The 27,898-nt window shown below is 43.4% G+C and overlaps 1 protein-coding gene across 1 annotated transcript in view; it reads left to right on the top strand.

The window, feature by feature from the left end:
* LOC138958946 (tectonin beta-propeller repeat-containing protein 1-like) overlaps positions 1-27,898 on the top strand; it is a 45,541-nt gene that overhangs the window by 14,447 nt on the left and 3,196 nt on the right. The window contains exons 6-21 of the mRNA XM_070330292.1: positions 3,685-3,862; positions 4,483-4,583; positions 5,046-5,168; positions 5,743-7,201; positions 7,449-7,582; positions 8,048-8,197; positions 8,900-9,040; positions 9,871-10,010; positions 10,446-10,573; positions 10,883-10,985; positions 11,174-11,270; positions 14,904-15,040; positions 16,515-16,689; positions 18,671-18,812; positions 23,701-23,906; positions 26,862-26,981. Of these exons, the coding sequence (XP_070186393.1) occupies positions 3,685-3,862; positions 4,483-4,583; positions 5,046-5,168; positions 5,743-7,201; positions 7,449-7,582; positions 8,048-8,197; positions 8,900-9,040; positions 9,871-10,010; positions 10,446-10,573; positions 10,883-10,985; positions 11,174-11,270; positions 14,904-15,040; positions 16,515-16,689; positions 18,671-18,812; positions 23,701-23,906; positions 26,862-26,981 (3,534 nt within the window). The remainder of the gene's footprint in view (positions 1-3,684; positions 3,863-4,482; positions 4,584-5,045; positions 5,169-5,742; positions 7,202-7,448; positions 7,583-8,047; positions 8,198-8,899; positions 9,041-9,870; positions 10,011-10,445; positions 10,574-10,882; positions 10,986-11,173; positions 11,271-14,903; positions 15,041-16,514; positions 16,690-18,670; positions 18,813-23,700; positions 23,907-26,861; positions 26,982-27,898) is intronic.

The raw sequence follows: 27,898 nt of genomic DNA, 5'->3' as shown, positions 1-27,898 counted from the left end.
ATTGGCCCTGTTCCGTGATCATTTTCTGCCTACTTCTATAGTGCCTCCGGATATGAGGAAGAGTCTGAGGAACACGTTTCCTCAGCCTTCTTCCCTCTTTCATCCGGACACTGTTCGTTCTGTGGTGGAGTCCACACGCCAGAGGAACACTGATTCTCTGATGGTTGGCCTCGCTGCTTCGGCGACGGCGGCGGGGAGTAAGAGAAGTGCTACAGTCACCTCCAGCTCCCAGCCTCAGAAGAAGAAGAAGAAGCCAGTTTCACTGCCTCCTTCTTCCTCCTCTTAGGCGCCTGTTGCGTTCCCAAGCAAGACAAAGGGTGCTCAGACAGGTAAGGGGAAGCACCACCACCAGGGGGGGTGGTCGCAAGCCTGCGCCTGCCCGCCAGCAGAATTTTCAGTGAGTCCCGGCCCTACGGTGACGCCCCCTCAAGTTGCCCCTCTTTCGTCCGTCGGTTCCCTTTTTCGGGCCCGCGGCATGTGGGGCAGACTGGTCTCCAACCAGTTTTTCTTGAGGGTGGTGTGGTCGGGGTTTTCTCTACCGCTGTCGTCACAACCTCCATTGTCCGCTCCACCCTGGACGTTCCCCCCTCCTCGAGACCCTGCCAGATGGCAGGCTCTTCAGGATGAGGTGAACTCGTTGGTCGAGAAGAAGGCGGTCTACCCCCTTTCTCAGCCTTCTCGGGGGTTCTGCTCCCGCCTGTTCACCGTCCCCAAAAAGGACGGCCGGTTCAGGCCGGTGTTGGACCTCTCCACCTTGAACTTGTACCTTCACAGGTGCAAGTTCAAGATGGAAACCCCTTCGTCGGTCCGGTTGGTCATCCGGCCAAACGTTTGGGCCATGTCTGGGACCTCCAGGATGCTTACTTCCACATCCTGGTGGCCCCGGGGTACCGACATCTGCTCCGGTTCGTTTGGGAGGGCACAGTGTTCGAGTTTCGGGCCCTCCCATTCGGCCTGTCCTTGGCCCCTCTGATTTTCAACGGGGACAACAACACCACATGCTTAGCTTACCTTCGCCACCAGGGGGGCACCAATTCTCGGTCCCTCTCCCTGTTGGCGGAGGAGATTCTGCTCTGGTGCCAGACCAATCAGGTCCGGATGTCAGTCCAGTTCGTTCCGGGGAAAATGAACGCCCTGGCCGACATTCTCAGTCGGGGCGATCAGGTTCTCTCCACAGAATGGACCATCGCTCACAACGTTCTACAGCGTCTGTGGGCAAGGTGGGACCGTCCTCTGATCGATCGGTTCGCAACTCGATTCAGCGCTCGGCTTCCCAGGTACGTCAGCCCCTTTCGAGACATGAATGCGTTCCACTTGGACGCATTCACTCTCTTGTGGAGGCTCCTCGATGCTTACGCCTATCCCCCGACATCTCTGATTCCGAGGGTGCTGGCAAAATATCTGCAGGAACGACCAAGACTGATTTTGGTCGCGCCTTACTGGCCAACAGCTCCGTGGTTTCCAGATCTTCGCGGTCTCACCCACGTAGACCCTCTACCTCTGGATCTGGACGGGGGAGGTCTGCTCCAGCCTCGATCATGCCTCCCTCATCCACGTCCAGAGAGTCTGTGCTTGACCGCATGGCTCTTGTGCGCTCCAAACTGCTTGCACTAGGATTGCACAAGAGTTCAGTAGAGTTTTCCTTGAACGCTAAGAGGCGATCAACTAATCAGCTCTACGACTTACGCTGGAGAGCTTGGGCCACCTTCGCCTTGTCCAAGGGGATAAAGCCGCTTTATCCCTCAACACAGGACTTGGCCAACTTCCTGGTGGAAGTGTATCAAAAGAAGAGTCTTTCTTCTAAGACTCTTCTTGGATACAGATCTGCCATCGCTTCCACGATTGCGGCCGCTACTGGTCGCAGATCTGAACACTTGATCAGGTCCTCCCTCATCGCTAATGTCCTTTCGGGTATTAGCAATGTAAACCTCGGGTTTCATTTCCCAAGGGGGATGTCTTTCTGGTCCTCAAACTCCTGCGTAGCAATGAGTTTGAACCCCTGGCAGGCATCAGTATCAAGTTGCTGATTTTTAAGACTAATTGTTCCTCATCGCTTTAGCCACTTGCCGTAGACTCAGTGGTATTCAAGCTTTGAGTGGCCTGGACTTTGACATTGAGTTCACCACACAGCAGTGGTTGCCAGCATGGTCACGTCAGTCTAAGGTATGTTTCTTGGGTATATTTTCTTTTACGGTAGTACTGTTCGAAAATTGCCTGGGTATCTTAATCCTTGGATTTAAGTGATTTTGATTAAGGAGTTTAATACTCTACATATCACCCTCACACCACTCTGGTATTCTGTGCAAGAATAGTACTGTCGAGGTAAGTGTTATATTGACTGTAAGGCTTCTTTTTAAGCCTACTGTCTATATGATACTTACCGAGACAGTACTATTAGAGTTTCCCTCCCGCCTCCCCTCTTGATATGTTATGGGCTTTTTGAGGGTCTGCAGCTCATAAAGAAAGAGGACGCGCCACCTACATCCTGTAAGGGGGAAGCACTCGGACAGTGCTTGGGATCCACGGTGGCGCATGGTTATGGGAGATAATTGTACCCACTCAGCGTTTTGTCCAATTTTTTCGGCCTATAATAGATAATGTGCAAGAATAGTACTGTCTCGGTAAGTATCATATAGACAGTAGGCTTAAAAAGAAGCCTTACAATTTGGATTAAAAACAAGCTCTGAAAATTAAATATATAAAAATTATTATCCAAATTATTTTTTCGAAATCAATTTATAAACACTTTCATCTTATTCCTTGTCGGTTCCTGATTCCAAAAACATATAGATATGATATGTTTGGATTAAAAACACGCTCAGAAAGTTACAACGAAGAGAGGTACAGAAAAGCGTGCTATCCTTCTCAGCGCAACGAATACCCCGCTCTTCTTGAGATATGAAAGGGGAACCACCTCTCGTAGCTAAAACTGGGTCAATGACCCCTGGGAAGAAGGTCAGTGTCTTTTAACAAGGCCACCCAGCTATCACAATGGACCTGCCTTTGATCTCGATGATTGGTTTGTGATGTTTACTCAGCCCACCCAACCATCACACCTCTCAGCGGTTAAGTGCCTTTGCTTACGCGAGACGGTTTGTCAGTGATGCGTTACGCTGACCGGCTGAGAGTCTTGGCTTTGTCTGACAAAGTCGTCACAAGCTGTTAGGTCGGTCCTTAGACGTTAGAGCGGGGTGGTCGCTACACTGGTGACAACTATATAAGGAAACACATCGGTTAAAAAAAAAGGGTCGTTGTGGCGCGGTAGTCCTTAGAGAGGGGGGTCTTAGAGAGGGGTTCCGCTGTAGTACTTACTGCCTTTTTTACCATCGATTAATTTAACTATTTCAGAGACTTTTCTGTTACAGACACTGTTGGTATGCAACAAATTAAGGTGTTTCGTCAATAATAATCCTGTTAGTTAGTACATGTATTTTAATGTTAATAATGTTGTAGTGTTGGGTTTGTCTTCATTTTCATGTGCCACCACTGTATTTTCTCATGCTTGGGATCATAACATTAATTGGATTGGATTGGATACCGTCTTGTGCTTTCTTCAGGTGTACGTGCGTACAGGTGTGTGTCGGGACTGCACAGAAGGGGAGGAGTGGAAACATATCGTGTGCAACAACATGTCATGGGGGTTACCAACATGGCGTCTGATACAGTCTTCAATGCTTTGTCCAGGTGTACGTGCGTACAGGTGTGTGTCGGGACTGCCCAGAAGGGGAGGAGTGGAAACACATTGTTTGCGACAACATGGGAATCATCAACATTGCGTGCGGACCGACTGGTTTGGTGTGGGCCATCACATGGGACGGACACGCCTTTGTCAGAACTCATGTATCCAGGGATGCAATTTATGGTAGGCATTTTTCACTTAGGTTTGAAGACATGTGTGCTTGCGGATATTGAGTTCCCTTTGTATACCTTCTATTCATTTTTGATACAAAACGTTCAGATATTCTTTATCTGAGAACTGAGTCCAGCTGTTCTGTGACATTATCTTTCAGCTCTTCGTTCTTCATCCAGTTGTTTTAATGATTGGAAGTTGTGTAAAGTATGTACTGCTTCAAAACATAGGTTTGCAGGTTGTGTGATCAGTGGTGTCTGTCTGAGGCCTGATGAAGATGTCACTTGCATGCAGAAAACAGGTTCATAAATGGAAATCCAGGTCCACCAGTGTGATGTTTGCTTGCTCATGTGATAGTCAACCACCTGTTACCACAGCAAACATTTGAAATAAACATGTGTCGATTGAACATTGGATTTCCCTTCTTTGGGCCATGTGGAGTCAGAGGCCGGCGGGAACTCGATGACTGTTTTGATCTGTGTAAAATGTCATATTTTGGTAAAAAATTCCTGGTATTACCTAATAGGTCATAGAGTCTTTGATATGAGTTTGTACCATTCTGTGTTAGGGATAACACAACTTAAGTAAATGTCTTTACTCCAGTCTTTATGTCTTTGTGTTGTATTGTGCAGGTCTGAGATGGGAGTCAGTGCCGTACCCTGAAGAGGCCACCCGTCTGATGCAGGTGTCCGTGGGCAGGAACAGTGTGTGGGCGCTCAGCAGAGATGGGAAGGTAGGACACACATTGGAGCTGTTTTGAACATTGCTAATGTTGGTTTCTAGATATACATGTATAAGTTAAAACATAGACACACATGAATGTGCATGTGCACTGCAGACACAGACACACACTCATGCACCACAAGCACCCACATGTATACATACACGATAGTGGCCCCATGAGTATAAAGCATGGGTTCGCTCAACAAAAACAACGACAGGCAAATGTATGCGCGCACACACACACACACACACACACACACACACACACACACAAACACAAACACACACACACACACACACACACACATACACACACACACACACACAAACAAACACACACACACAAATACACAGTCCTCTACTGAAATTTATGTTTGTTGAAAGGCATAAAAGAATCGGTGAAGACCAGGTGAAACCTTTGCACCTGAAACGCTGACTGTGTTTTGTACTGAACATTTGCGTGTGTTGTTAGGTGTGGGTCCGACAAGGGGTGAACGGTGACAAGTTGTTCTGGGATGCAAAGGCTGCCACCGGCAACTCCTGGGTGTTGATGGTCGGGGACATGACCCACATCGCTGTGTCTGCAAACGACCAGGTAGCTTCATTGGTCTTTACTTGTTCACTTGATCGTCTGTTCTAAATGTGTAACTGCTGATTTGCTTACCAAAACAAAATATTGTTGATTTTTGACTATTTGGAAAACAAGCTTTATCCATGACATTTAGATGACTTGCTTTGCTCCAGGCCATGTGTTTTCCAGTGACATTTTAGTGGTTGTTTACTTCATTTTTCTTCTTGGTTTTCTGCATAAAAAGTGTGGGATGCTTTGTGCTTTAGAACAGGTTGCTTTAAAGAAAAGTAAACTGACTGCTCCTCATGAAAACAAATAAGTGCTTTAATAGCTTCATCTCTTATGTATGAATCTTGGACAAATAAAGTATTTTAGATCATTGTTTAGAAATTTGGTGTATTGCTGTTTGAAATTTATTGGGTATCCTTGACAGCTATCCATTTAGTTGTACATGTATCACATTGGCTTGCAAGTGTTTTTACTGCGTTCTTTCATTCATGTGTTGCACAGATGTAACCACAGTTTTCTGTAGCCATGCTTTCTTTCTGAGACTCTGTGTCAAAAACATAGATTGCTGAAAGCATTTATTGATTTACAGGTCTTTGCTCTGGGTCAAGATGACGAAGACAAGGAGATCTGGTTCAGAACCGGCATCACCTCGTCAGAACCAGGTGGCAAAACCTGGCAGCGAGTGGTTCTAGAGGAAGACCCTGACGTCTTTGACATCAACTCTCCATCCTGTCTCATGTCACGAGCATCTCAGCCGAGCCTTGACTCTGTAGACGATCCCTTCAGCATGTCAGATGTCTTTAACCTTACTCAAACCAATGGTTTGGCTACACTTCCCAGGGCTGAGGAGAGATCCGTTCCCATGACATCTATGATAGAAAGCACCAGTTTACCGGCAACGCTGTCAGCAAAAGCAGAAGACGAGTCCATTTCTATGTTCTCTCTGATGACAAGTTCCAGTTTACCAGCTCAGATTCTTCCTGCAGAAACTCCTTCAAAATCAGACTGTGAAGTGGATCAAGCAGAAAATTCCAAGAGTGTGGATTTTTGTATAAGCGATACTGAAGTCAGCCAAACACCTGTGGCTTCCAGAAGTGTCAGAAAAAGATATTTTGTTGGACATTTGTCAGAGAGCCTGGATAGTAGTACACAGTATGAGATGGTTGATCCAGCTGTCTTACTCACAAAGCCCAAAAAGCAGACAGTGTCGTGGCAAGTGATTGAAAACAGCATGAAGACAAGTCCCCGCCATGAAGATCACAAGCCTCAAGACGCGGAAGAAGCTGTGGAAAGTGAGCCCTGTATTTCACTGATTCCTTGCTTACCTGCTGCGAGGCCGAAAACTAAACGCTCTTCCCTTCCCACTCAAAGGGATTCAAAGAAACATGCTGGGAAAAGTTCCGAAACCACGCAATCACAGGCTGTGTACAATGGAACTGGAGACGTACAGACCTTTCAAGAACAAGCAGAACAAGACCCCTCCAACGATGCTGAACTGTCAACAGATCTTGAATTAAATTCCTTCGATGAAAAACAACAGATCAACGGCTTACCTTCAGAGGAAAAAACGGATGCATCTGGAGCTCTCAGTTCTTCTTTCCACTCTGACAATTTTGACAGTTTGGAATCAAACCCTTCATCTGATATCATATGCAATTTTGTGACCGACATCGATGATGAAGAAGTAGCGAAGGAGAAAGAAGAAGAAAAAGAGAAAGAAAAGACAAAGAAGACTAAGGGTAGCACCAAAGCAGGTAAAAACACAGAGTGTGACAATGGCCGAGTAACTTTCCAAGACATGCACGACCAGAGTGAACCCATCGACAGAGATTTGTCCCAACCTGCTAGCATCCCTTGGCTCAGCTTTGGCGCCAGTGAGACTTTCACAGGGAGAGCGTCTCTCAACACAACTCCGTCTTCTGACCTTGAGGTCATCCCGGCCATGACCTTGACCTTGGCACAGCCGCGTTATGCTTGGGGGTGGATCGCTGCCGGTGACTTTATGGTGGAGAATCCTTCATCTGTACCTTGGCTGTCTGTATCTAACAGTAAGTTTACATTTTGTCCAAGTCAAACCGGTTTGTTCAAGTAAGAAGAAAAAGGATGACAGGTTTTAATTCACTTTAATGAGGAGAAGAAACAAATATGCTCATGCTACATTGATCGAAATTGAAAAGCTGAATTATGTTTCATAGTTGGATGTCATATTTTTTCAGTAGTCTTACTTGTGCTACTACTATTATTGTGCAAGCTAATTGATTGCTTACTGAATTTATTGATTGATGTTTTTCTCAGACTCAGAATCCAGCGTCAACTTCCACTTACCAAAAGTGTCCAAGGCACAGCGGCAAAACATACTTCAACTCCTGAAGCAGCGCAATCACAAGGAAATCGACAGTTACTCATCTTACGAACATGCCATTGAGAAGGTATGGCTGAGACATTGTGTCAATTTTTATGTAGCTGATGTAGGGATTTGCCCCCAGGAGAAACATACTCTGAAGCTGGCCATACCATGAATCACCCTTCCAAGTTTCATCTGGGTAGCACTTTCCTTGAACTGATATGCTTACTTGAACTCTACTCTTCATGCTCTCTTTGAATCTTTTATGAAAAATGGAGTTTGACTTGGAGGGGAGTCATGTCAAAGTGGGGAAGGGACTGATCACTGACATGAAAAGCAAGAAATTTGAGAGTCTGAGACAGACATCATGAAATCGGACATGCAGTTCCTATTTCACGCTAGATCATGGTACAAAGGCAGCTCAGAAACATGGCCTTATTATGTGCAAGGATAGAGGGATGGGAAACAATGACCCCAGAAACAGAACAAAAAGCAAGCTGATGTGGTTTGAATGGTGTAACTTTTTTTATGGCAAAAGTGTGTATTTCAGACAACCTGGGTGAAGAAGGCCAACATGAAGCTGCACTGGCCGGACAGGGAAGGCAACTGTTACGACTGCCTTCTGGAGATGGAGCAAGGCATTAGTTACGAGATGGATGGCACACTCACCATTCAGTTCAAATTTAAACACAAGATGAAGGTAATCCATACGTTGTCTTTTTGCTACACATACTTTGATGTGATTTGTACATTATTTTGGTTAGATCTGTTGACCGACAGGTTCTCATTGATGGTGACCCCCAAGTATTTGCTGGTTGTTGTGACTTCTAGTGTCAGGCCATGGAGTTTAAAATTGGCAGGGAAGATGCAGGTGATGGTGCACTTTTATGGATTGAAGTTAATCTACCACGTTTGCTCCTACGTTCATTGGAAGAGAGATTGACCTGGAGCTTGTCCTGTCTGCCTGGAAGATGTTTTTGGAGAGTAGGCAGTTGTCCTTAAAAAGCTTGCTGTTGCCGTTGGGGAGGTCATTCATCATGGCCAGAAACAGGAAGGGTCCAGGACTGTTGCCTGCAGAAATATGGAGATGACGTCTACTTCAGACAAAATCTTCCCTTCCGGGACTACCCTCTGCTGCCTTATGCAGAGGGATGACTGGATTCATTGAACGGTGTTGGTTCGCACTCCGTAGGACTCGAGCATCTTGAGCAAGCGGGCATGGGGCACTTTCTGAGATAGCCTATTTTTACATTCATGGATAGTTGGCACTGCATGTCAGTTTAAGACTGGGGAGGTATATGTAGTCTTTGCGCCAGCCAACTATCATAGTCGTTAGATGTCCTTTTTAATGAAACGAATTCTTAGCCTGCTACAAGTATATTAATTTGGATGTTTTGTGTAGGTGATCCAGATGAGCCTGCAGGAGATGCGATGTGTGAAGGTGTGTGACGACCATCACCTGGCCATCTACACCTCTGACCCGGACACCTCCATCAACCCCTTCACGCTGGAGACCTCGTCTGAGGCTGAGCTCAGAGACTGGGTCAGTTTGTTTAGCCTGTCGACATCGTCCTGGAGTTTTGGCCTAACTCCTTTTAGACAGCTTTTCCGCAGAAGGACAAAACTGATTATTTTTATTATGAAATAGTGTTTATATTTATAATCTTAAATCATGTAGTGTCCATCGTATTTTAGAGAATATTTCTCATTGAGAATGATTTACTTAGTCTAAAGCACAAAAACATCAAAATTGCCGAGAATCGAGTTGTGCCAAAATTCCAGGACGACGACGCTATGTGCTTTTGCTTGATGATTGTCGTGGAGCTCTTCTTAGCTTCTACTTGTGTTTAACTCATTGTAAGCATATCATTATGAAATAGTTAGTAGAGATGTATGCAAACACTATTATTTATTTAATTATTTATGTAAAGTGTGCATTTGTATTCCTTTTTCTCTGCTTCTTTCATATTTTGCTGGTGAGTACATGTAGTTCTATCAAAAGATTTTCTTGACTACTTGCTTCATGAGGCAACAGTTGGCAGAGGATTACTAATGTTCTGTTTGTAAGTTGTCTTCACCCTACATAATCTCTTTCGCTATGACTCAACCTCTTTGCAGGCAAAACTTCATTTATTTTTTAAAAAAACAAGAAAGGTTAGCTATTGGAATGTTTAATCATTAACAAAATTCAATGTTGACAAGACCACTAGGTCGATGTACCAGTGAATGTTTAGTTTTTGTCCGTGTTTCAGTAACTTGTTATTCCACATTGTGGTCTTTTTATTCTTGATTTTTCACTGTTTGCAGTCTATCTTTTTCGGATTTCTATTTGATTTATAATATTAGATGTGTTTCTTGTTTTTGTCTTACCAGATGGGCACACTGAGTGTAGCCAACCTGTCACTATGGCAACTGAATCGTCCTATCCCAGCAGGCTCTGTGTGCTCCCTGACCATACCGGGACACATTTTTGTCCACTTTCCTGATGAGACGAAAGCTAGACCTGCTGACATGTGAGTTCCTTCGGACATTGTAAAACAGAAGAAAGAGATATTAAAGTTGGGCCATTTTATGTTTGAAATAAGGAATATGTATGGTTACTTTATTTGTTTATATTTGGGTTTTTTTGTTTTGTTTTTTTCTAAAAGAATAACTTATGCAATGAAGTTCATTACCCTGTATAAATTGGACAGGGTCAGACTCTCTGCACTGATGTTTAGTCTTGTTTCAAATAACAGAATTATTTTTGTAAGCTTTTCTTAAAAATACTTTCGTGTTTATATGTATGTGTGTGTGTGTGTGTGTGTGTGTGTGTGTGTGTGTGTGTGTGTGTGTGTGTGTGTGTGTGTGCCTTGCGCGTGAGCTTGTGTGTGTGTGTGGGTGATTTGCTCCTTCTTTCGTCTCGGATGCAAACATGATATACAAGTTGTGTATTAATTATTATACAGGATGTGGGGTCAGCACGGAGGTCACATGGCTTCAATTGAAACCAGTCCGTGTGGAGTGATCTGGGCCATCAGCTTTGACCAGACGCCCTGGGTCTACAATGGTGGATATGGCAATGCCATCACTAGGGGTAAGCAAAATAAGAGTTTGGCTGAATTTTCTAGGACAAAGAAGAACAGTACTAATTCATTCAGTCAAATATAGGCTATCATGTAGTAGTGAATTCTTTTTCTCTTGTTTAATGGTATTGCATTTTTGTAGCCACTTTTGCTTCAGGAAAACAAAGTGAGGTGATTCTCCACAATGATCTCCATAGATCTGGTAAAATGCGATGTTGTGCCAAAAGAAAAATTTCCTCTTTTTTTTTTACAATGTAAATGGACATTAAAGTTTTCTCATCTTATCTTATTTTATTGTACATTTTGCTGTCATTGTGCAGAGCTTTCAGAGATGGCAAGCAATCTGAGGGAACAGGTAGACTACCGCACTATCCGTGTCTTTGAGAACCAGAAGTGGTACCCACTGGTTGGCTACTGCAGCAGGTAAATGTCTGTGTCTGTCTGTCTGTCTGTCTGTCTGTCTGTCTGTCATCTTTCCTTTCATGCTTGTTTTCCTCCTTTTTCTTTTTTCTGAGTGTTCCTTTTTCTGTGTACAGAAGATGTATGTCCCCTTGTTCTAGATTAAAACTCTTTTTGAGGAGTGAAACTGAAAGCTACTGTTTATGTTTCAGGGGTGTTTTTCACAACAATTTTGCCTGGACAACCCCCAAGGGCAAGTTTGTCAAGTCCCGTGAAGACATCAAGCTTCCTTCCTCTCAGTGGCAGTGGGTCAGTGCGTGTGTTTGTTTGGTTATTTATGTGTTATTTAGTTATGATTGTTGGTTTGTTGGATGAAAAATCACACAAATGCATGTTTTATTAAGCCCCCTTTTAAGACCTCCCAAAACTCAGAAAAAATTGGGTCTTTAAAAAGAGGGAATCTTAAAGGTCCTTGTCTACATTTTTATACCGAAATCGCCATTTAATCATTAAAATGCAGAGTCTATTATCTACAAATATCAAAAATACACCCCCTTTCGATCAGGAAAGACGAAGCCAGTGTAGCCGTTTGAAAATTCATTGTAGTATTCCAGCGTAGTACTCATAGTAGGATATCCTTATTTGGAAAATGCCAAGCGCAAATCCCGTGCATTTCGTGCGTTTAAAAAAAAGCGTGGACACCGCTCCAGTGTCAAACTGTTGCTGCACTTGTTTGGGCGTGGCTATAAGCATAGTGACATGAATTTGATTGGTCAGTATTTTTAGGCAAAGCACATGTTCTCAGCAAACAGAAAACAAAATATTGGAAGCGTGAGTCACGCTACCCCAAAAAAAAAAAAAAAATTTACTTTTTTTTTTTTCCATAATTTTTTTCCCCATGGTTCATTCATTATCTGACATAACTTTTTAGCGAAATCTAACCATAAGATTATTGAAAAAAAGCAAAAATGTAGATGACCACCTTTAAAATTGGGGTAAACTTACAGATGTTATGAACAGAAAATCTGAAAAATGAAGGTCTTGAAAAAGGGAGAAGTCTTAAATTGGGGGGTCTTAAATGTGGGATTCCACTGTACTCCCTCTCCTCCATTTCACCCAACCTGCATACATCCCCTTCCTCTCATTCTTAGGATCGTTTCCTTCTTCTCACATGATGGATTCACACTTGGAGACCGGATGGTCCTAGCTCTACTGTTCAGCCACAGATCAGTAGTGCTAGTATTGGGTTTTGTTATCAGGATATATCACTTTGTTTCTTCTGTTGCTGCTTTTTTAAAGTATTTTTTCTCTTTTTTATATTTAGTCAAGTTTTGACTAAATATTTTAACATCGAGGGGGAATCGAAACGAGGGTCGTGGTGTATGTGCGTGTGTGTGTGCGTGCGTGTGTGCGTGTGTGTGTGTGTGTAGAGCGATTCAGACTAAACTACTGGACCGATCTTTATGAAATTTGACATGAGAGTTCCTGGGTATGAAATCCCCGAACATTTTTTTCATTTTTTTGATAAATGTCTTTGATGACGTCATATCCGGCTTTTCGTGAAAGTTGAGGCGGCACTGTCACGCCCTCATTTTTCAACCAAATTGGTTGAAATTTTGGTCAAGTAATCTTCGACGAAGCCCGGGGTTCGGTATTGCATTTCAGCTTGGTGGCTTAAAAATTAATTAATGACTTTGGTCATTAAAAATCTGAAAATTGTAAAAAAAAATAAAAATTTATAAAACGATCCAAATTTACGTTTATCTTATTCTCCATCATTTGCTGATTCCAAAAACATAAATATGTTATATTCGGATTAAAAACAAGCTCTGAAAATTAAATATATAAAAATTATTATCAAAATTAAATTGTCCAAATCAATTTAAAAACACTTTCATCTTATTCCTTGTCGGTTCCTGATTCCAAAAACATATAGATATGATATGTTTGGATTAAAAACACGCTCAGAAAGTTAAAACAAGAGGCGAAGCCTTCAAGGCTCCCGTAAGAAATCAACAAACAGTAACATAACACAAACTCACTCACTCCGTAACACACACACACACACACACACACACACACACACACACACACACACACGCACACACACACACACAGTTAAAACTAACGCATCATATCAACTCCATGTATAATTTTCAAAAGAAGGCAAACAGATAAAATGACTAGGGTAATAGGTTAGGTACCTGCCATGTGGGCACTTTTTCCACTGCTGTCCTCAGTCCTATACTTTTCATCAAGACTTGTCACCATGCCGAGTAGATCTAAATTCGGAAGTCTTCATGTGGCTGAGGCATATATCTGACATAGCGTCGATCTTGTTGTAGGTTAACCTCCTTTCTGAAACAAATGGCAAAATGCGATTAGTTATGATGACTACAACCTACACAAATATAAACAGTGTTTTGAAACAGAATAGTCAGGTTATACAAGCCACTTTACCTATGCAGCATGGTAACCCTACAATATGCGAAACATGTCGACTGCAGCAGCCTGGTTCTTAAAATAATTCTGACGGTCAACACAGCCAGAAATGCCAACAAAGACAAGAAAGCTGTGGCAAGGTAAGCTTACCAAACGTTACATAGCGAATCATATGATAGTGCGTAAACAGCAAACAGTAGATCTACAATCAAAGAGAGGATCGAGTCTGGAATGAAACGCGATACAGATCTAGCATTCAAAAACTGTCTTTCACGTTCAAGGAAGTTGTTGCAAAGTACTTAAGACTTACTAAATTGTACAGACAAAACCATGACAGTGCATGTTTTGAATCTGAGGAAAAAATCGTGATCATTTTGACTTTGAGAACAGATTCATTCCGTTTCCTTATATCTGCATGTTCAAGTAAATGGTGGACAGTTTTTTTCGGGCAGAGTAAACTTAACTTGAGACTCTACTGCAAGTCTTGAAATTCACATAAATCGAACCACGAGCAAAGACATCCAAACATTACAGGCACTTTAGATCAACTCATTTCACTAGAGGTGACTGCCTAGCACTGTGTTTGACATCCGTGTCTGCTGAAATAAAAAGAAATTAAAACAAAACGGATTAACAGTAGGTGACACGTTATCAGAGTGGGAGACACTAGATCTGTCTCTGAACTTACCGGGATACGGCTGCAAGATCGACACTGACTGCCGCGCTTTCGACAGCTCTTCCTCGCGTGGACATTGGAAACACGCTGTGCAGATCAAATTGTAGGAAATCTCCCTTTGGTATCTTTTTTATTTACTTTTCTGGAGCTTAGAAACCGAACAACATGAAATCGTCTTCCCCGGCGAATCGGCGAGGTGAGAACTGGACCACAATCCTTCGCGCGACCCCTGACCTGATCTTGACACCTGACCTGCCGTCTACATGCCAAACACGACACAAATCAGTCAACTGCTTGTACCCCTTCAAAACCCCCCACCACCCGTTTTCTTTGGATACACGCTTTAACTACACACATGCCGACACAATGTTGATCATTGCTTCAATAATTTGAAGATGGTGCTTGAAAATTAACCACGTGAAATGAGTATTTCGGTGTTTAGCCAAAAATGTTAAAGTTTCTACCACAGACATACACACATACATACATACGCACGCACGCACGCACAGACAGACAAAGTTTACCATCGCATAGGCTACACTTACGTGAGCCAACAAAGAGAGGTACAGAAAAGCGTGCTATCCTTCTTAGCGCAACTACTACCCCGCTCTTCTTGTCAATTTCACTGCCTTTGCCATGAGCGGTGGACTGACGATGCTACGAGTATACGGTCTTGCTGAAAAATTACATTGCGTTCACTTTCATTCTGTGAGTTCCACAGCTACTTGACTAAATATTGTATTTTTGCCTTACGCGACTTGTTTTTCTCTCTGTCACTGCCAAACCTAACAAGAGAAGTTTATGCAGTGTACATATTTTGACAGGTGAGTGATTGGACAGTGGACTTCACCACAGTAGGTGGCGTCAGCAACAATGGATGGCAGTACGCCACAAACTTCAACCGCCCCTACCACCCACACCAGGGGATGAGAGACTCTGTCAGGCGCCGGCAGTGGAGCAGGTATATTTGGAAGGCATGAAATAGCTGAACATGTATGTAAAAGCAGAGCAGCTTTGTGTGGGCACATAATAGCCGTGGACATACATGTGTATTTGGAAATGTTTGTTCTACTGCTAGGCAGGAACAGAAGGATAGCCCTCGACTCGAATGAAAAAACCCAGTTGCTGCAATGTGGAACCAAAATTATAAATTCTGCCAATAATGTTTACCGTACTTTCCGGGTCATAAGGCGCGACTTTTTTCCTCGAGTTTGACCCCTGCGTCTTGTATAACGAAGCGCCTAATCCGTGTATGAAATACGAAAAAAATCAAAGAGACCGCCTGAGTACCAGTCAAACAACTTGTGATAATGCATGTTTCAGCTACTAGGTACTACCCTGGCCAAGTTTCCTCTCAAGACATCAAAGAGACCGCCCCATAGGTTAAACTCGGTCACTGACCCCGGTGCAGGAAGTGTTTCCTCTCTCAGATCTATGACAGGGGAACCACCTCTCATAGCAAAAACTGGGTCATTGACCCCTGGGAAGAAGGTCAGTGTCTAAACAAGGCAACCCAGCTATCACAATGGACCTAGTACCTGCCTTTGATCTCGCCGCACACACAGAGCACACATATACTGAAAGGCATAAATTCTGCAAATAGTGCATTGAACGATTTTGCTCTCAAACGAAAATCAGATTGAACCTGTAATTTGTAGTTGGCATCTTGAGTGTCGGAGCAAATGTTTCACGCTGTTAGCGTGCGCTTTGCAGTATTGCTGATCCAGCCACAGCTCACTGTGCTAATGAAGACAATGGGCTGAACGGGAGACAATAACGTAAAAAAGATAGTGTATGGCCCTATAAAATGCAACTGGCTGTTTGGCTGTATCAGATATCGCAATCATGCCACGACTTGATGAAGGAGAGAGACAGCAAGCGATTTGGATGCTTAGAGCTGGCCAAAGCATTGAACGTGATGAACACTGAACGTTTTCCGAAATCATTGCGCTTGGACTCAGTCACTTTTTTTGAACAATTGTCATTTCATGGTGTTCTATTCAAAATCAATAAAGCGAAGGTTTATAAACACTAAAATGGCCAATAAATAAAATATTCAAACATTGAAAACATTCACCACTGAGTTGATTTTTTGTGATTTTTTAAAGTTCAGTTTGCGGAATTTATGCCTTTCGGTATATTTCCACTCTGTATTCTTCCTTTGAGGTGCGGCTTATTTTCATTCTTCGACCGTTTGTTACCGGTATACTTTTTAAATTTTGGTGCGCCCTATCGGCCCCCTGCGCCCAATGGGTGACTGGATTACAATTTTGTTTAAAAAGAGGGGGGTGCGCCTTATGCGCTGTAGCGCCTTGTAACCCGGAAAGTACGGTACTCAAAATAATAAGATAAAATGTGATGTGAAGACAAAATTCTAATTTTCTATAATGCCTGCATGTCAATTTGCATTGATGTTCTGTTTAACTGTTGCACAGGAAATGCAAGCTGGTGACTCAGGGACCGTGGGTGAGTGTGGGTCCGCCGGAAGTGATCGGCATCTCTCTGCAAGTGGATGCCCCCACCGACCCCGGCCAGTCTCTGGTTATCTGGGCCATTGGGGCCAATGGGGACGTTCTGTGTCGCAGTGAAGCCACCCTGTCACAGCCAATGGTAAAACGTTGTGATTGACTGTGTGTGCAGTGGTGGGGTGGGGTCACAAGGGGGCTGGATGGGTGGGTAAGGAAGTTTAGGGTTTGGTGTCAGGAGGGGGGGGGGGGGGAGTTTGTGGTAAGTGGATAAGATTAGGAAGGGGGGGGGGGGGTGGGATTGAGCAATGGGGAAGAGGGGTAGGATGAAGCATTTGGGAGAGAGGGGTGGGATAGAGCATTTGGGAGAGAGAGGTGTGATGGAGTATTTGGGAGAGAGGGGTAGGATGGAGCATTTGGGGGAGAGGGGTAGGATGGAGCATTTGGGAGAGAGGGGTAGGATGGAGCATTTGGGAGAGAGGGGTAGGATGGAGCATTTGGGAGAGAGGGGTAGGATGGAGCATTTGGGGGAGAGGGAGGGCGGAAGTTGGTGGTAAGTGAATAAGGTTAGAGAGAAGGGTGGGATCAGTGAATCATAAGGCGGAGAGGGGTATCAAGGGAGTGAGTGAGTGAGGTTAATGGCATGTTGGTGGGATTAAGAAGATTAAGAGAGGAGATGGGATGGGGATATCGGGGTGATTTAGAGCATTTGCAGCTCCCCAAGCTGTGTTCGGTAAGTTGGGTTTTTATGTTTAGCAGTGTGTGTTATGGTGTGGAGTGGTGGTTGTGGTTGTGTACTGTCCGTGTATGTGTTTGAGGGGGGAGGGGGTGGCAGGGGTAATGTTCTTTGTCACTGTGAAACTGCAAAGTTTCAGTGCTTTATAATAGTTGCCTGTATTTTGTATATGTTTATGTGTTTTTGTCCATCTAAGCATGCCAAGCCAAGAAGGCTTTTTTTCTTTACAAAATTGTATGAAGGGTATTCTTGTAATTGGCACATCATGTGGTCAAGCAATGTTTGCAGTTAGACGAGAGATTCCATAAGGTCATTATGAAGACTTATAGTCGTAGCTAATAATGAATGCTAGTCTGTATCATCCTGAACTCAGGTCAAAATGAGTTCGGCTCATTCTCTCCCTGACAGGATGCCTTGAGTTTCCTTGTCTGGCAAGGAAACCGATTTTTTTTACATATTTAGAGCTTTTTGTAATGTATTATTGATATAAGCAGATTCGCGATCGTCGATAATGATTTTTCATGGTGTTTTGTAATTTTTAAATTACAAAGGAATTGATATGTAAGACAGTTTCAAGCGAGCTATTTTTCGCGGCTGTATTTACTGTGCAAACAACTCTAAATATGGCAAAAGTGTCACGTGATAATCAACCGTTTGGTTTCGGCGCTCACTGGAGCAGACGATTTTTTCTGTAACCAGTTGACAGTGATGAAACCATATATTACGGTCTCCTTCCGGCAGCAGTCCCAAACTTTCGACTTGTTTTGACCTTAGAACGATGTCTTTATCATAACTGTGAAGAACAGAACGGAGATCACTGTCGAAGTCGGCCAATCTGCAATCATTTTCATCTCGCGAACACTGATCTCAAATTTAGTGCTCGCGAAAACCATATGGAAGATAACTCTGTATTTTTGTTTTGATAGATTCGCGTAGGACTGTAGTGTCCGGTCTGGGAGAGAATGAGCCAAACTCATTTTGACCTGAGTTCAGGATGAGTCTGTATATCAAGACAGTGTTTTCAACTTTCTGATCTCTCATGACGGGCAATTACCAGATACAGTGGAACCTGCCTTTTAAGACCTCCAAAAATCTGAGAAAATCAGGTCTTAAAAAAAAAAGGAATCGAGTCCTAAATTAGTTAAAATGGGGGTACATTTACAAAGGCTGTGAACAGAAAGTCTGAGAAAAGAGGGTCTTAAAATGGAGGGGGTCTTAAATTGGGGGTCTTAAAAGGGGGGGGGGGGGTTCCACTGAGTCAGTTCACCATCCCACTGAGTGAATATCAAATGGTTGATCTTCTTTCAGTATGCGAGATCCATCTCTTCCACAGGGTGAATTTGGGACTATGCCCTCATCGGGTTTTCTAACAGACAGTGTCTACTTTCAGGGGCGGAGCTGGATTCACATTGCCACCAAGTCGGACATGGCGTTCAAGTCCCTGTCAGTGGGGGGAGGGTACCGAGTGTGGGCCGTGGCAGCTGATGGTTCTGTGTGGTACAGGGCCGGTGTTCATCCACATACACCTGCAGGTGAAACCACCGTGCTTTTGTTTTGTGTACTTGAGATATGTACGTTTAACATTACATAGAAACCACCCTTGAACCCCAATTTTAAACATATCTTTTTAGACCTTACTTTTTACATTTAGTCAAGCAGATGACAGACTCTCAATTCAAGTAGCGAGAAGGTCATTCACGACAGTTGTCGGCCTTTGGGTTCACACATTGTTGTCCTCTCAAGGAGTTCGTTCGGACTTTCTTTTAACTTCTTCTGTCTTGGCAAGAAGTATTTAAAGTCAGTTTGAGGGCAACAGGACTGCCGGTTTACGGCACTCTTGTCTAACATACTCGGCGGGTAATGACGGTCCAGTTCATAGCCATGGTCTTTCATTGGCTTTTTCTGTCACAACCCATGATTATGAGTCCTTGTCTTTGTTAGACTTGGACTCTTAATGCAGAAAGCAGCACTGCGTCATATGCTCGGTCTTGCTTGGGTAGACACTCAAAGCAGGTCATGCACCAGCAGTAGCCTACTTTTGGCTAACCGATTGGATCAGGCACATTTCAGCCTCGGTTCATGGGAGGGTGAGTGTCCCTTATAGTTTAAGGAACTTCAGGAACACTTATGCTCTATCATGAGATTTTTTCCCACCGATGAGGACTTTGATATCTTTTACTCAGGTATCACTCGTTTATCGGGAGGAGATCGGTCACGCCTTTCTACAGCTGACGTCTATCTCCTAGGCCTTGCGGGCTTCACGCCTTCCCGAGGTTTCACATACTTTGGCATTATGTTTTAACGGTCACCTAGAGAGTTCGTCCTAATCAGTTCTGAGTGGACAGCCTTAGGCACTGATCGTTCCATGTTCGGCACTACAGCAAGCGCCCACTATGACGCTCGCTTCCATCCTTGATCGATTAAATTTTATAGCTACAGTGCAACCCGGCTATATTGAAGTGGCACGGGACCCGGGAAGACCTTCAATATAGCCGGAACTTCAATATAGGCAATTCTCGGTTATATTGAATTTCCCTCCTTGTTCCTTCAGAAATTCAATATAACCGAACTTTTTTTCACTATACGTTCTTATTTCCGTGTCCACACATTGCGTTTGATGTGAGGTATATTCCCATTAATCTTTCACCTGTTGGCTGTTGTTCTTCGAGCCTCCTTGCTTTTTTCTGCACACACACACACACTCACACACACTCACACACACGCACGCCCGCCCGCCCTCCCTTACACACACAAACACACATTCCATATTCCTCAGCTACTTCCTTTCTTTTTTTTTGCAGCCAGTTTCCAGCTTCTGAATAAGCTCGATTTTTTTTTCAATTGTCAGACTCACCCTTTTTACATTTAGTCAAGTTTTGACTAAAATGTTTTAACATAGAGGGGGAATCGAGACGAGGGTCGTGGTGTGTGTGTGTGTGTGTGTGTGTGTGTCTGTCTGTTTGTCTGTCTGTCTGTGTCTGTCTGTGTGCGTGTCTGTCTGTGTGTGTGTCTGTGCGTGTGTGTGTGTGTGTGTGTAGAGCGATTCAGAGTGAACTACTGGACCGATATTTATGAAATTTGACATGAGAGTTCCTGGGTATGATATCCCCGGACATTTTTTTCATTTTTTGGATAAATGTCTTTGATGACGTCATATCCGGCTTTTTGTAAAAGTTGAGGTGGCACTGTCACACCCTCATTTTTCAATCAAATTAATTGCAATTTTGGTCAAGCAATCTTCGACAAAGGCTGGACTTTGGTATTGCATTTCAGCTTGGAGGCTTACAAACTAATTAATGACTTTGGTCATTAAAAATTCGAAAATTGTAATTAAAATATTTTTTTTATAAAATTATCCAAATTTACCTTTATCTTAGTCTTCATCATTTTCTGATTCCAAAAACATATAAATATGTTATATTCGGATTAAAAACAAGCTTTAAAAATAAAAATTATAAAAATTATGATTAAAATTAAATTTCCGAAATCGATTTAAAAACAATTTCATCTTATTCCTTGTCGGTTCCTGATTCCAAAAACATATAGATATGATATGTTTGGATTAAAAACACGCTCAGAAAGTTAAAGCAAAGAGAGGTACAGAAAAGCGTGCTTTGCAGCACAGCCCAACCACTACCGCGCTAAACAGGCTCGTTAATTTCACTGCCTTTTGTACGAGCGGCGGACTACGGTCATTGTGAAAAAAATGCAGTGCGTTCAGTTTCATTCTGTGAGTTCGACAGCTTGACTAAATGTTGTTATTTCGCCTTACGCGACTTGTTTGTTTTGCAGCCATTTTTGCTAGTGTACAAAGGCAAACTACTCGCATGAACAAGAAAAATTAAGTCGGGGAGATCTACGCACCACAAGACTACATGGCGTAGCTGTCAGAGGCCCGCGGCATTGTTAGACTGTAATTGTTATCAGAGACCTCCTGACTCGAAAGTTGATGCTGATCTGGCCTCTCCCCTTCCTCAACTGATTGCGCTGACAGAGGCGTGTCATATCATTCGGCGCCCGCGCAGTCATTGTTCTTAAAAATAAAAAGTTAAACAAATCTTTGGAGCAAACATTTAATATAGCCAGGTAAAAACGTCCCGTGGGCTGAATTTTTGTTTCAATATAGCCGGGATTTCAATATAGCCGACTTCAATGTAGCCAACATTTTTTAACAAAGAAAAAGTAGAGCTTCAGCCGGGACCTGAAAAATTCTTCAATATAGCCGGGATTTCAATATAGCCTACTTCAATATAGCCGGGTTTCACTGTACTTGCTAGTGAGAATTAACTTAAGACTTTTTTTGCTTTTGCTTAAGCCGCATTGGTTTGTTGATGAGCAATCTCGGTTCATCTTTTGATGGAAGGTTGCATACTCGCCGAAACTGCAAATTATTTCCTTTGTTTTCGGCTTTAAGACGTTTCTTTCGACTCTTCTTTGTAAGGAGTCTAGAAAATGCCAGATGTTTTTTCGACATTTTGTCATGCCTCAATCCATTGAACAAGGGACAAGGTTCTTGCCTCTGGTTCATTACGAACAATTAGCGTCTACCTCATGGGACTATGGTGCTGTGGTTTACTCAAGCCATAATCTTTTAGTCCATCATTAGCAATCCATGAGTGGTTACAACCAAAAGGGGGGGCAGTCAGCCCTTCCTCCAGCACCTGCAATAGTGCACGATTCTAGAATTTGGGCATCAGCTTTAGCAATCTCCAGTTCAGGAGGATGCTAGGATGTTCTACGAACTTTTGTTTGTTGATGGCAGACGATGTTTCATCAGTTTTGAGAAACGTCGTCAGAACTAGACAAGACATTTCCCTTTCTACGCCCGGCGTGGAAAGGGCCCTGTCCTCAATTCATTTGTCATTAGAACATCAGTCCCAGCTTGGGATTTCTTCCTCTTTTTAGAGTTCTTTTGGTTAAGAGCCATAGAATTATTGAGAGATGCAAGCCTTCCTTTTTTTTTTATAAAGAAGGCTCTCATACTCTTTTTTTGTTGTTGGTGCTCACTTCCCCGTGAAGGGGCAGCGAATTACATGCTTTTTGGGGTCTCGCGCAAGATAGTGAGTATTTTGAACATACTCGTCTTGCATGGCTCCTTTTATTGCATAACAGCGCTGACTAGATGGGCTTCCACACTCATTGAACAAGCTTATGAGTGTGACAGTCAAATGGGGGGGGGGGGGGGGGGGGGGGGGGGGGAGCGTTCAGTCCTTCCTCTGCGTTCTCCTAGAACTCATGGGGCCAGAGCTTGGGCCGCTTATTTGGTGGTTCTGGGACCAGGCAAAATCTCGAACGGCCTCAGAGCGGTGTTTTGGACGTTTTTAAGACGTCTTTCTTAAACTACTTTCTGCGGGTTTCTCTAGTACCCGCCGGGATGGTAGTAGTTGCTTACCAGTCATGGTTGAAGCAGGCTGGATTCTTACCAGAAATAAGTGAGTTTCCCGCCACCTTTTGTAGCAATCTGCTATATATGTGAGTTGGAGTAAGAATATGTGATTTAATCGAAAATTTCAACAATAAATTTTCATTTAATTAATATACTTACCCAACTCACATAGTAAATTCCCTCCCAACCTACCCCGCGATCGTTATTAATGGTTGAAGGTGGTGTTTCATTGGGAATGACTATACCGGCGGTATGTACCGCGCATGTGCGGGCTGCCGGTGAGGGGAGGTAACTACCAGGGCCTTGACTTCAAGGTTTTGTTTTGTTTTGGGAGTTACCTCCCCCTGTTACCAGGGTCTGTACTTCAATGTCTAAGCATCAAACGGAAGTTAATGCTATATATGTGAGTTGGGTAAGTATATTAATTAAATAAAAATTTATTGTTGAAAATTTTCGATTTCGCCTTACGCGACTTGTTTTGTGAGAGAAGGTCTGTCGGTAAAAACTTGACCCCAAAATTGTGTTAAGTGATATGAACAAAAGTTTTGGAGTGAGTTTTGTAACCTCAGATCTCAGTTTTTCACACACATATACTTACACAAACATACACACACACACACACACACACAGACATCAGGTACTCATTGGAGAAGTATTTTTGAAGTATTGACAATTTTCTAAACATCTTGAATTATGTGCCACCGCTGCCCTTAATAGATAATGTTAGAAAATATCTCTGTATGGTTTGTGATAAAACTGTGGTACTTGACATTACAGGCCAGTCACGAGCGAGGAGTTTGTCTAAAACACGTGGACAAGGAGCACATGTGGAAAGTTTGCTTCAAGAAAAGCAAGAGTAGTCCCTCTTTCACAACCGTCACACAAACCTGACCGATTTATTTCCAGAATTTGTCTATTTCATGCTTGTGCTCATTGTCGGCTCGTTATCGGTGACTGTGTTTTGATGTAGATCCTTGTTGGACTCAGTTTTGCAGTCATATAGTTGAGCTAATCAGTGTTGAATGTGTCATCAGGCTCATGCTGGATCCAAGTGATTCCCCCACCACCAGGTGGCGCCACCCTGCATTCCATCTCTGTGGGCGGCTCTGCAGTCTGGGCGGTAGACACTGGCAACAACTTGTGGCGTCGCGAGGAAATCACCCCAACCTTCCCCGAAGGCACCCGATGGTCGTATGTGTGCAACCATGTTCGCAAGTTGTCTGTGGGACCCAAAGATCAGGTACTGTGAAATTTGAATGTCATATGACACATTTATTTTGCTAGCTTCAGATGTTTTTGTGTACAGCTGCATTTCATTGAGGGATCATTGTAATTTTTTTTAACTGAGAAGGTTATTTGTGTTTTTTTGGCCTCGTTCGGGGATTATCCTCTGCGTTACTATAGAGATGTTTGGTAATTACAGTATAACCTGTCAAATAAGGACACCCTTGGGACCAGTGAAAAGTGTCCTTATTTTACAGGTTCAAGCAAATGTGGTTGCGAAAAGGAAAGTGCTATATTGAATGTACATGTTTAAGAGTAAAAAAATAACAAGTAAAAACAGTGAAATACAGTATTTTATTACCAGTTGTAACAGATCCAGTCCGCAGAGAAAGACTTTTAAAAAGAACACTTTATCACATGTTGTTAACGGTGATGGAGGATGTGACGTGGTGCATACTAATGGGAGGTAACTCACTGAGTACCTGCTCATTACCAGGGCTATTTTAGCCTTTTTTGGTGATGGGGTTGCTTCCCTTTAAAAATGTTAGACGGGTAAGCGTTTACAGAACCTAGCATCTCAGACTGTGTCAATGCTCTATGTGATTCGGGTAAGTATATTAATCAAATGACAATTTACTTATAAAATTTTCCATTAGCACGCTTTGTTGAAAACCATTGGAAAACAGCATCATTTAGTTCCTCATAATCAGTTGCCTTCTTCGAAATTCACTTTTGATCTGCTCAACCGTCTCCCGATTCCCACAAAGCCATAATTTTTTCTCTGTCTATGCTGATTTTTGAAATCTGCGTCCTTCCACAGCCCAGCTCTTGCGCAATCGATCGGCATGATTGTCCGCTCTGCTGCTTTTTCACCACAGACACTGTTGCTCTAAAGTGAGAGCGTTTTGTTCCTTCCGCAACCTAGAAGCCATCGTGATTCATTAAAACTTCGGCAAAACGCGACTGAATCAGCTGTGCAAGTGTGTGAGAATCTTCGATGTTGTTTACAAATGTACCGACTTCCGTCGAATACTTTCGGGCGGGGATGTAGCTCAGTCGGTAGCGCGCTGGATTTGTATCCAGTTGGCCGCTGTCAGCGTGAGTTTGTCCCCACGTTCGGCGAGAGATTTATTTCTCAGAGTCAACTTTGTGTGCAGACTCTCCTCGGTGTCCGAACACCCCCGTGTGTACACGCAAGCACAAGACCAAGTGCGCACAAAAAAGATCCTGTAATCCATGTCAGAGTTCGGTGGGTTATAGAAACACGAAAATACCCAGCATGCTTCCTCCGAAAACGGCGTATGGCTGCCTAAATGGCGGGGTAAAAAACGGTCATACACGTAAAATTCCACTCGTGCAAAAAACACGAGTGTACGTGGGAGTTTCAGCCCACGAACGCAGAAGAAGAAGAATACTTTCGATGCATTTCATTGGCTATGAGGTTGCTGACCAATCGCTAATAAGCTTGTTTCAGTTTCAGCTCAAAGCCGACCAATCGTGATTAAGCTTCTTAGGGACCTAAAATAAGCGTCCGCGTCCGTAATTCCAAGGTGTCCGCTAAGTACAGTGATTTTAATGAAGGAAACAATCCGTGCCAATAAAGACTGTCCGTATTGTGCGAGTGGCCGTTAAGTCCAGTGACCGCATTCTACAGGTTTTTACTGTACATTCATTTATTCAAGACCAGCACTTTGGCTTGTTGATATGCAGTTATGCTAAAGTAAAATACGCAAGAATTTCAAATTTGGTATTTCGGTGGATTACTTATGCCTTTGCAGACAATATAGGGACTGGGTGGCCGAGTGGTAACGCACTTGCGCTCGGAAGCGAGAGGTTGCGAGTTCGACCCTGGGTCAGGGCGTTAGCAATTTTCTCCCCCCTTTCCTAACCTAGGTGGTGAGTTCAAGTGCTAGTCTTTCGGATGAGACGAAAAACCGAGGTCCCTTCGTGTACACTACATTGGGGTGTGCACGTTATAGATTATTTTACCACGATTGACAAAAGGGTCTTTCCTGGCAAAATTGTATAGGCATTGATAAAAATGTCCACCAAAATACCCGTGTGACTTGGAATAATAGGCCGTGAAAAGTAGGATATGCGCCGAAATGGCTGCGATCTGCTGGCCGATGTGAATGCGTGATGTATTGTGTAAAAAAATTCCATCTCACACGGCATAAATAAATCCCTGCGCCTTGAATATGTGCGCAATATAAATTGCATAAAAAATTTTTTTTTTAAATAATAAATCCCTGCGCTTAGAACTGTACCCACGGAATACACGCGATATAAGCCTCATATTGATTGATTGATTGATTGAATATATGCAGTGTGTAGAAATATTTCTCTCTTTGGTAATACAGTGGACGCCGCTTAATAAAACCGCGGTTAATAGAGCCAGCCGCTTATAAAAGCCGATTTCAGACGGTCTGGATTTATCACTATATCTTATGTATTAAAAAACGCCGGTTAATAAACCCAACCCGCCGCTTATTAAAGCCAGTTTTCTCAGAGAAATCACGTAGTTTGTCACTAAAACTCACATTATCTTGTTCTGATGTGGAAGACGACCAACAAACAAACACTCATAAAATCGTTCTTCTCTGCCGAGTAATGATTCGTGACGGTGACAGTGAAATTATTGATGTACCGAAGTGATCAAATTACACGTACATGTACATAATTAAAACAAAAGTTCAACATCCTTCGTGAAGTTTTGTTTAGATTCAAACAAGTGTAAATGACGAAAGACAGTGACTGAGTGACGTAAACAAAAGAGAAGATTTTTTTTCTTTCGAAAATGACGTATTCCTGGACCGCCGGTTAATAAATCCGCCGCTTATTAAAGCCATTTTTCGTCGGTCCAGAAGTGGCTTTATTAAGCGGCGACCACTGTAGCGTAAATGTTCCTCTGTTGATGCCAAGCATTGCGTTGTTGGTAAAATATATATAGCTAATTACTCTTATTTGACAGGTGTGGGTGGTGTCCGAAGCCAACTTTGGCCGCAACAAGCATTCAGCAGGAGCTGTGTACCGACGTTTGGGGATCACGGAGGTCACTCCGTCTGGTACCGATTGGGAGCTAGTCATAGGGGTAAGAGTTTGGATCTCCGATTGGGAGCTAGTCATAGGGGTAAGAGTTTGGATCTCCGACTGGGAGCTAGTCATAGGGGTAAGAGTTTGGATCTCCGTCTGGTACCGACTGGGAGCTAGTCATAGGGGTAAGAGTTTGGATCTCCGTCTGGTACCGACTGGGAGCTAGTCATAGGGGTAAGAGTTTGGATCTCCGTCTGGTACCGACTGGGAGCTAGTCATAGGGGTAAGAGTTTGGATCTCCGTCTGGTACCGACTGGGAGCTAGTCATGGGGGTAAGAGTTTGGATCTCCGTCTGGTACCGACTGGGAGCTAGTCATAGGGGTAAGAGTTTGGATCTCCGTCTGGTACCGACTGGGAGCTAGTCATAGGGGTAAGAGTTTGGATCTCCGTCTGGTACCGACTGGGAGCTAGTCATAGGGGTAAGAGTTTGGATCTCCGTCTGGTACCGACTGGGAGCTAGTCATAGGGGTAAGAGTTTGGATCTCCGTCTGGTACCGACTGGGAGCTAGTCATAGGGGTAAGAGTTTGGATCTCCGTCTGGTACCGATTGGGAGCTAGTCATAGGGGTAAGAGTTTGGATCTCCGATTGGGAGCTAGTCATAGGGGTAAGAGTTTGGATCTCCGACTGGGAGCTAGTCATAGGGGTAAGAGTTTGGATCTCCGTCTGCTCAGTTGCCACCTGTACTACAGTGGAACCCCCTTTTAAGACCTCCAAAAATCTGACAAAATCAGGTCTTAAGAAGAAGGGGAGTCTTAAAATGTGGGTAAATTTACAGATTGTGAATAGAAAGTCTAAAGAAAACAGGGTCTTAAAAGGGAGGAAGTCTTAAATGGGGGGTTCCACTGTATGTACACTTGCCACTTTGTACCACACATAGCATACCCCTACATATTTAACAGTCACATTTGTGAATG

The sequence above is a fragment of the Littorina saxatilis genome, linkage group LG2 (genome assembly GCF_037325665.1).
Source record: "Littorina saxatilis isolate snail1 linkage group LG2, US_GU_Lsax_2.0, whole genome shotgun sequence".
NCBI classification, from domain to species: domain Eukaryota; kingdom Metazoa; phylum Mollusca; class Gastropoda; order Littorinimorpha; family Littorinidae; genus Littorina; species Littorina saxatilis.
Note: the sequence above shows the minus strand (reverse complement) of the source record. Positions and strands in the feature narration are given on the sequence as shown.